At 35.0% G+C, this 10,624-nt stretch overlaps 1 protein-coding gene across 1 annotated transcript; it reads right to left on the bottom strand.

Annotated features, from left to right (window-relative positions):
• Positions 1 to 4,738: 4,738 nt before the first annotated feature.
• LOC127084649 (uncharacterized) lies at positions 4,739 to 9,446 on the bottom strand. Its single transcript, XM_051025137.1, has 2 exons — positions 9,288 to 9,446; positions 4,739 to 5,796 (listed from the first exon to the last, which is right to left on the bottom strand). Exons 1-2 carry the CDS (start codon positions 9,299 to 9,301, stop codon positions 5,028 to 5,030), a joined length of 783 nt encoding a protein of 260 aa, XP_050881094.1. The 5' UTR covers positions 9,302 to 9,446; the 3' UTR covers positions 4,739 to 5,027.
• Positions 9,447 to 10,624: the final 1,178 nt, after the last annotated feature.

Below are 10,624 nucleotides of genomic sequence, written 5' to 3'. Positions count from 1 at the left end.
GTCGCTGTGAGTCCCCTTTGTATCTGGATTTAAACATTGAGGTCAATGTTTAGTTCAGGTGTGGGGGGGGGGGGGGGGTTTCCTTTCATGTTTTATTTCCATCGCTTTTGTTTTTGTTGTCGTCGTATTGTTTTTGTTTGTTTTCGCTGTTTACTTGTGTGTACAGAGTGATGAGAAATGGTTGGACAAATCCGGGATCAATGGTAGTGGATGAAGGACACCCCTCAAACTTAGGCTGATAAGGCACCCCGGAAGTTGATGCAACCTTGAGAAAAGAAGTCGGACACATTTTGGGGACACCGGACCAAGAAAGCGGTATGGAAAGACCAAGTAAGGAAAGAACCACATAACACGAAGGGACTTCAGAGCTTGCAAGCTAACCAACATGGTGAGATCACAAAAAGCCAAACACGAAATATCAACATGAGAGTTCAGCCAGGTATGACTTTATCACTCTGATTTTGCGTATGTTCTGTTGACACATCACAGCATGACAAAACACACTGAGGCAAGTTGTTTGTTTAGCCAGGGCCTTTCTAGCCATCCCTATATGTATGTTTCCCTTCGTAAACCCCGTTGAGCCTTAGCCATTTTATTCATTGTAAACCCCATGTTAACGTTTAAGCATTATTCATCATGAACCCCCTGTTAACTTTTAATCATCCATTTCCTTTAATGTCATAACTCGGTATGATTGTGTGAATTGCAAGATATGCAATAAAACTAAGTTTGGGGTGGAAATCTTGAAAGGGAAGGCAAGTGCATAAGATGAGATCATACAAAAAGAAAAATAGTATGTATTTTCTTTAAAAAAAAAAGAAGAAAAAAAAAAGAAAAACAAAAGAGAAAAATGCACTTGCCGAGACCGTAGATTCTAACAGATATAAAATGCTCGGAAAAGTTGAGTAGAAAAAGAATCAAGAGAAGTGAAATTAACCCCCAGAGTATATGTGATGCACAGAAAAAAAAAGAGAAAGAAAAATCACACAACATGACTACCGAGTTCAAAACCCTTTGTTATCCAATTTTTTTGTTTATCCCACCGTACCCAAGCCCCGTTACAACCTAAAAAGACCTCAAAAAGTGTGTGGAATCTGCTGTGGTAGTGACATTAGAATGTATTCAAAGTTAAGAGTTGGTATTGCATACTGTGCTGTGAGTGTACACACATAACCCTGAGAGATATTGTGAGTGTGTGAAAAGCTTACAGGTGAAGAGGTTTCTGATGTGGAAATGTGGTAAACTGCCTGAATCGGAGAGACCTGAAACTCGATTGGAAAGGAAGAACGCAAAGGGTGAAAGACTAGGTTGCATTGTGGAAAGCGAATTCGGGGGTGACCTTTGTTTGGACTCAATACATCACTTGAGGACAAGCAATGAGACAAGTTTGGGGTTGTGATCGGTCACCATTTCCATTGAATTCCTGCCGCTAATCCGACATATTTTCATCACCTTGGTAAGATTTATGGTTGTTTTTAGTTGCATTTGAGTCAAGTAGCATGTTTTGTTGGTTTGGTATTGCATTGCATTTGATTACGAGTTTATGTCAAAAAAAAACTCGTTTATGCTTCGTTTGGTAGTGTTATTGTTACAGGTTTAAAAGCAAGAATGGTGAAGTTCTGGACACTCTGAAGGACAAAAATATGAGAAAACAGCAGGTCAACACGGGCACCCGTGTGCCACAACACTGCCCGTGTTGTTGATCAAGCAGAGCAGAGAGGGAGCAGAAAACAGAGATCAACACGGCCACCCGTGTGCCACCACACGACCGTGTTGATTAAAACAGTGCATTAACACGGGCACCCGTGTGTAGGGACACGGCCCATGTTGTTGCCACTGTAACTTATGCTGAAAATAATTAATGTTGAAGAACAACACGGCCACCCGTGTGCCACAACACGGCCGTGTTGATTGAACGCAGCTTGGAAAACCTAATTTTTGCTGTGTGAACCGATTTTGCTCATTAAGGGTAGTTTGGACCTTTAGCTTGGAAGAGAGTCATCTGAAGCTATAAGAAAGCTTGGAAGAGAAAGAAGAAGACACCTTTTAACAGACGAACGAAAGCATTGCATTGAAGAAGATAGCGAATACGACGGATTTGAAGACGGCGAGATTCAAGGGTAGCAACCATTGAAGATCAAACTCTCCTAATTCTTTGTAATGTCTAATCTTTACTTTCTGAGTTCTTTAAGTACTATGAGAGGCTAAACCCCCTGATGCTAGGAGGGTGGTCCTGATGTTATCGCATGCTATGAATTTGAACCAATGATTTCTTGATTACTATGTTACGTATTTCAATTCAATTGTGTGATGTTTTTATGCTTTTGTATCGGACAAATACAAATTGATCTATGACTTTCAATAACAGGACTGTGATTGTTAGGGTTTTCACACAATTGGGTTTATGAATGCATCATCTAGGACTAGTAACTTTCGTAAATCACCGTAAACCTTGATATTTTGTATGATTAAAACCAATGATTAATTGAATGGACATTTGAGTAAGAATTGGTAGTTTAATAGTTTCTTCCTTAAGGACTTAAGTAAGAACATTCTGAGGTTAGGTGATTGAATGTTTCATATGTATTAAAGAAATCTTGACTGAATTCATAACCGGTTAACTCAACCACCCACCCTAGCATCTTTTATCTTAATCAATTATTTTTACTATTTTTGTGTTTACTATTTCAAAACAACCAAACCATTATCTTTTTGTTCTGATAGAATCAAATTAAAATAAGTATTTCCTACGCAATCCTCGAGATCGATACTTGGAAATAAAACTCCTTATTACTACATCGGTAAAAATAGTACACTTGCTATTTTTCCGATCAATCACCTGGTTCTAAAGTGTGTATGTTGTGTGTCAACTCCTTGTCCATGAAGTACAGTATATGGCTACATCCAATGGATTATAAAGTGTCACATACATACATGACACCAAATGTAGAAGAAGATCATTTGAGGCCAATTCATTAAGAGATCTTGGAGGAGAAACAAGCAAAAGCAGACCATGTCGTTGATAAGTTATCGATATGTCACCCCATAATGACTATCGGAAGAAAATCCATAGTCATGGACGAGTTTGAGGAAGACACTCCTCATCGGCAGAGAAAGAACAAGGACGTAAGATATACGCATTAGTGGGATTATATTGTATATTGTGACCTTATTGTATTATGATTTGTATTGAGAGTGATTATGACATTTTGAAATTTTGACATTCAAATGTACACAATAGTTCTTCTATTTTGATCTTACTATTGAATAATAAATGTGTATGGTTTATTGTGAGATTGATTTATAAATGATTTATAATGTAAGGTTTATTAAAAATAACGTTGTCATGAAATTAATCAGAAGATTAAAATCCAGAACTATGATTTTAAGAAAACACAGAAAATTCACATGCAAGATTAATCTTGAGTTTGAAAACTGACACAAAAATGCACATGTAAGATTAATTTTGAGTTTGAAATCTAACACAAAATTGAGATGTTTGTTATGAAGTAATTTTGTTGTAGAATAAACGCACCCGAATTTCAAAAATCCGAATTGTAGAAAGGATATCTTAGTGTAGTAAGCAACACCCAACATTTCATGTTACTTAGAGGTGAACATGGATTGGAGATCAAATCGCCATAACCCAATTCAAAAAAAAAAAAAAATTAGGTTAGTGGGTTAAAAGTTGGATTTCAGATAATCATAGAACTTATTCAACCCAATCCAATCTAATCCATAAACTTATGATTTCACCCAGACCGACTCAATGATATTGGGGATGATTATATTTTACTTTACTCAAACCGATATACTTTATTTGATGGATAATGCTAACTTGTACCCCAAGAACACATATTAAGAAAACTCACAAATAAAAAGTTTGTATTAAAAAAATAAATAAAATTATTAATTATAAATTTCTAATAAATTCAATACACAATTTCCAAGAATTTATTTCTATATTTATATCTTAACTTATGCTCCAAAGGCATAAATTATCATTACTCCTATTTCTCCTATTTGATTTATATTCTAATTTTAGTCAAAGCCAAATTAAACCGACACGTGTACACATCTAATGGTACTCATTAGTCCACGTTACATATCGATAATTCCACATTGCATATGCAGCATAGTTCACGAAATGCAGATTCCAACCATAGTTTTTCAATATTTTTCATTCTTGAGGTACATGCAAAAAAATTGAGATATAAATTGTAAATTTAATATAATAATATACTAAAAAAAAATATTATAAAATGAAAATGACTACAGATAAAATATTTAAAACAACTAAATTAAACAAAGTTAATATTTTAAAAAATATCTGAATAATAAATTAACGCATTATATATCATAAATAAGTATAAAAATAAATAAAAAATATATACAAATAATTTGTATCGATTTTAAAAAATCAATTCAAAATTCAATCCATACCATTTGGTTTACAAAATAACATTCGAACACATTCAATAATATTCAATTTTTTATAATTTTCAATTTTTTAAATGTTATTACCAATTTTATTTGAATTAGTTTGGATTTTCTCATCCCTCTAAAATTCCACTGCAGTCCTCTAAGATTAAGGCCCGTGAATCTGCACTCAGAAAATCACCTCTTAGGCAGAGAATTCTTGAAATTATTCTAAGATTTCAAAAGGCTAAATAAAACTGCAATGCAAGAAATTTTTATACCATCCACATTTCACAGCTATCTAGTAGGTAGAAAGGCAAGAGTAAAAGCTACTGTATTGCCATATCAACAAATATTCATCTCAAAGCCTAGATCTGAACAATTTTTCCTACATGCATGATTTCAAGATAATACTTGACGACAGAAAACAAACTTCCATATAATTCAATCTGATCTTCATACTATTTATCACCACACTTAAAAAAGTATATCGATCCTAAAATAAAGCATTAAAATATCTGTCTGAGCAAAATCTTCATGATTATTAGCAGATCAAGCTAAATAATTATAACTATGAAAGAGTGAATGAGAGAGAACCCGCCAAGCATTCATCGTCCTCTTGAAATTGAATCTTCCATCTCACCATGTGACGAAGGGAATAGCTCTATATAGCGACTCCCAAGTGTCATTCTATCCTTTGCCATGGCTGCTTTTGAATCTTCGGCATTTTCGAATTCCACATAAGCCTCCCCAGAAGGTCTTCCCTCTGAATTCATTACAATATGAATTGAATCCTCTGACAGAACATAGTCCTTGAAGAACTCCATTATGTCATCCTTATTTGCAGAAAATGGTAATCCCCTCAGTCGCAACACCCCTGTGTGCTCAGCCGAATCTTTTCCTTCATCATATGATTTAGCCCGGGGAGCACTTCGACGAGGTGAACCACCTCGAGCGTCTGAAACCTCGTTTGCAATTGCCTTGTAGTATTCCTGTCTCTTACTTCTGAAAACTTCAACATATCTTCTACCTATGTTCTGCCTGTTTCTTTGAAGAGCAAAATCGACTTGAAGAGGATACCCCAAAACACAAAAGCCTTCCCCAGAAAACTTGCCACCTTTATGAACAAAAAGAACATCAACTATGTCTAGACCATGGAAGAACTCGGCCACATCAGTTTCAGTACAATCAAAGGGAAGGCCGCGCAGTCGAACAACAGGGAACGGCGGGGGAGGAGGAGGTTGGCTCACATATCCATATGGAGATGGATTGTACATATAACTAGAACCTGGGGAACCATAGAATGAAGATCCCGCGTCAACGGTCCGCTGACGTTTTGAAGCCATTTCCCGTCCATCGCCACCATCCGCAAATTTACTGAAATTTTCATCAATAACCAAAATTGAAGTCAATAAGTTTATCATTATAGTCGACAAACATTAAAGTTTAAGTATTCTAGATTGTCTTGTAAAATTTCAGTAATAATCACAATTGATATTAACTGAGACAGCAAAAGAATCCTGTCACAAAAACCACAGGTTTGACATTTGAAATAGGACAAAATTAAATTGAAGAGTGAAACTAGAATAAAGGAAAAACTGAAATATCAAAAGCAATGTTAACATATGACCATTGACAATTGGACAATGGACAAGAATAAAGACATATTTAGAGTGTTATCTTTTCTCCTGCCATCCACACCGCAGAAATATGTAAGACATGTCACAAACAAACAATTAGATTTCTTCAAAGTAGTTATGATTAGTAACAACTAAAAACAGTACACCAATTATTTTACCCTTGTTCTGTAATTTCACCAACAACTAGATAAACAGATAACGGCGATTAAACTTAACAGAGAGAGGAATTAAAGAAGTCTGACAACTATAAAAATATCAATTACAAAATGATCACCAAAACCTGCTATCTTCAACCAGTGCAAAGGATATTTTAAACCGGACAATGAAATCAAATATATTGCCTTAAAAAAAGATATAAAACATTGCTCTTTATAAAAAACTAAATAGCATATGACAGTGCAAAGTACACGAGTAGCCTCTCATTTAATTCAATCTCAATAGTGACCATAACAATAATTATCCACTCAAATGAAGGTCTAATTTTATTCTAAGGTACCTGCTATTAAATACATATCCAATCTAAATTAAAAGATAAACTTGATCAATTAATTAAACATCATACATTGAAAGCATCAACAAACAAAGACTAAGACCAACGCTAGCAAAAACATAATAGATTGCACATTAATTTTCGTTGAATATGAAGCATTCAGCAACTAAGACTCTTTCAATCATACCCGTAAATATTTGGGCACTAGAAAGTCAAATGAGCTCATAAAGCAAGAAAATATCATAAAGCAGCGAAGCACAACATACACCATAATCACTAAGACTCTGTTTGGTAAAAATAGCGATTGATAACCTAGCCAATAGTTTATAGCTTATGACGACTGATAGCTTATAGCTGATAAGCTAATTGAAGTGTTTGGTATAATTAGAGGTTGAATTAATTGATAAATTAAAATGACATAAAAGACATTTAATATATAATTGTTTTATTTAAATTAAAATAAATTATAAAGGGCAGTAGTGGATTTTAGTTAAAATAATGACAAAAATTGAAAAAAAAAATGATAAGCTATAAGCTATAGGCTAAAACGCTATTTAAAATAGCGTCTAGAAAATAAACTATAAGCTAGTAAAATAAGCTATAAGCTCGTGACGAAAAGACTGTTACCAAACAGGTCTTTTATTATCATATGAGCTTGTTTATAAGCTATAAGCTCAAAAAATATCTTGCCAAACAGAGCCTAACAATCAAGATAGAGATGATCTAACTGAAATTCATTACAGAACTTAGGAAAACACAACTTTCAAAAGTACATTATTGTTCAGGTCTAAAACTATGGGCTTGCTTGATGGTTGTAAGTTTTAGGTTTTCAAATGCAAATTTGAAACAAAGTGTTAGGATAAAATGGGGTTAGGTTATTTTTTATAGCAGTTTTGTCAACTTTCAAAAATTACAAAAAAACACACACACACCCATTCTGATCTTTCTATGAAGGCAACAGAGGGTGCTACATTTCAGTGAACACAATGGAGGGTGCCATACAATGACGACAGAGGAGGCTCAATGGCAGTGTCATAAGGTGATGGGTGACAGCAACTGAATTGGAAGGGTGTTGGGTGATGGGTGACAGCAACTGCATTGGAAGGTGTTGGGTGATGGGTGACAGCAACTGCATTGGAAGGTGTTGGGTGATGGTGAGAGTGTTAGAAGGTACCACAGAATGGTAACAGAGGGTGCCAAGGGGCAGCAACAGCAGTGGAGGGACTCATGTAGCAGTGGAGTATATCCGGAAGCAGTGACGGTGTTGAAGAGTGTCATGAGAAGAGGCGGTGGGGAGATCCATCAACAGTGGCAACACTTGGGAATTATAAGGTTGGCAACTGAAAACTGGTCGTGATTCTTAAAAATCGCACAAAACTGAACTAGGTTTGGTTTTAAAAAATCCCAAAACTTAACTAAAACGTAAAAAGCAACTTCAAGTGGCCTCAATGCAACATACTTTGTTAAGTATAAAATATAACTTGCATTTGGGTGCATATAAAATGTTTTATATATTGAATCGCTGTTCGCCTCAATGATTTCTTTTCTTCTAAGTAGCTAATGGTAGTAGGGTTGCAGCAATTTAATGAAACTGGCTTAATGATGATTTGACAACAACAGTGTTTGTTTGTTGAACATGCATTTTTAAACTAGAAAATAAAATTACAGCACTGACTTCGCATTCGTTTTCTCATGTTTTTACAATATTCTCATCTACCAGACATAATCATCTATATGACCAAGTCATGTTTTGAGAGGATGCATGCATATGGTAAATTTCCCTTTCCTAGAGGCTTGACCTAACCTGCATAATCACTCAACATCGCATAATTTACCAACAATTTTTTTAAAATCTGCTCCAGGTCCTCATATAAAATGGGATTTTCATAAAAACTAAAAAGTTTTAATAGAGAATGAAATACCCTGATACTCTCCCTCTCCCCCTCCCCCTGCATAACAGACTCCACTTTCTCCTCTCCCTGTAACTAACACTCCCTCTAAGTGGGCCATTGACATATGGCCTATGTGCATACCTCGGGAACTTTTCAGGGACAGTTTATAATCAAATATGTCCCTCCTTACAAAACTAGAAAGATAACATAAGGAACCAATATCAGTGTTGTCAATGGTGGAGGGCCAAAACCCCGCCATACCCGCCACTTTGCCGCACGGATATAGCGGATTACGGCAGAAAGAACGCAATATCAACCGATATTTACCATTGCAGGGAGTCCAAAAACCACCATGTATATCCACCATAGCGCCACCAAGGCGGATATTTGATAACACTGACCAAGACCATGTTAATACAAACAATAAGACTATCTCAGGAGGGTGTACTGTTCTGAATGCATCTAGCATGACAATCAAAGTAATCATAGTATTAACCAAGAATACCTGTTACACGTGTTTCTTTGCATCACTTATAAACTATATCGAGATAGTACTCAAGAAAATCACTACCTATCACTAAGCACTCTAATTAACACTCTCTTCAATTTTGATTAAAACAGTTTGAATTGCGTAAAAGAAACTAAACAATAATAACATGTTCAAGAATGTAGAAAAATTAACAAATTCCAGAAAGAAAAATAGCTTTATACAGCCATATCTTGAATTAGAACCCGTAATTAAACGAGATTATGAATTAAACCCTAATCTGAATTGGGGGAAACAGAAAGAGAGGGTATAGAAAATCGAAGAGAATAGAAGAAAGCAAGAGGAGAAAATAGGTTTACCCTCTGTAAAGCATTGTAGAGCACGGAGATGGTGAGTGATTTGTAGCGCCAACAAGACGATGTGTGTTTCTCTCTCGCGTTTGCCGTGGCCCGTCGTCGACTCTCCCGTAACAACGTTAGAATGTGTGTTTATTTATTTATTTATAGGTTTCATTTATATAAAGATTCAATTCTTTTATTTCATATAAATTAAAATTTCTATCTTATTTTTTATAATGTGATTTAAAATTAATTTTGAGTCTCGAGTTCGAATCCACGAATAACATAGATAATTAGACTATTTAATTATAAAAAAATTAAATTTCATAATTATCATTGATTTTTACTTTTTAAAATAATAAATTTTCTTATGTTATATTTAAAAAAAATATATCTGAATTTCTTTAATGATTTAATTGTTTTGTTCTAGATAATTCACATAAATAAATAAACATAAAATTACAGACAAACAACGTGTTTCTCTAACTTTCTGTTCTTTGTCTTCTCTTTAAACACAACAACATCTCCTCCTATCTAAATTTAAATTTTCGATGATCCTATGTAGCCTCCGACTTTGATGGTGCGAAGCCTCTTAGACTGTTCTACCCTTCACCCTCTATGGGTTGCATTGGTGGCCTGGTTCCCTTTGCTCCAACGTTTTGGTTCCAACGGCAGCTAGTATCGCTGGTTAACATTTGTTGCAGGCGGGTCGAAAACAGGTTGGGTCAGATTCAAAGTTATGTTTTCGTTTCATCAATGTAATTTTTTCGGATGAGTACTGACTAGATTCTAGTTCTCTGGAGGCGGAGCATCTCGCCGGTGGACTACTGTGTGTTGCAACTCGATTTCTTCCATTGGGGAAGTACGACGGTTGTGACACCTACTTGCTTTTTATCATTTGTTGAAATTTATTGGGTTCAATAACAAATATAATACGGATTATGTTAAAGTCTTCTATTGTAATCTGGTAACAACCCCTACTGGTCTTGAAAGTAGGTTCAAAGATAAGGTTGTTAAGTTCAATTACATGGTGTTTGTCGTAGTCTTCCAAATCAAGGACACTTTGGTTACTCACGGGATCGACCAGATTGGTCCTAGGTTATTGTTTAAAGTTATATTTGGAAAATGATGAACACTTCGACAGTATTCATGTTTGAAGATTGTTTGTTTAAAAAGTTTTAAAGAGATAAATTGCAGAATGTAAAGAAAAGTATAATAAATGTAAGTTGTAAATGCGCCTAAGAGGGGGGTGAATTAGGTGGAAAAAAAATTCTTCGATCTTGTTTCCGGTTCTTGGTTATTTTTCGTTTAAGTGCTGAAAAAATAAATTGCGGAAAGTAAAAGGACACCGGAAATTA

This window comes from Lathyrus oleraceus, chromosome 5, assembly GCF_024323335.1.
Source record: "Lathyrus oleraceus cultivar Zhongwan6 chromosome 5, CAAS_Psat_ZW6_1.0, whole genome shotgun sequence".
NCBI lineage: Eukaryota > Viridiplantae > Streptophyta > Magnoliopsida > Fabales > Fabaceae > Lathyrus > Lathyrus oleraceus.
The sequence above is the reverse complement of the archived record's forward strand: the minus strand, read 5'-3'. Positions and strand labels throughout refer to the sequence as shown.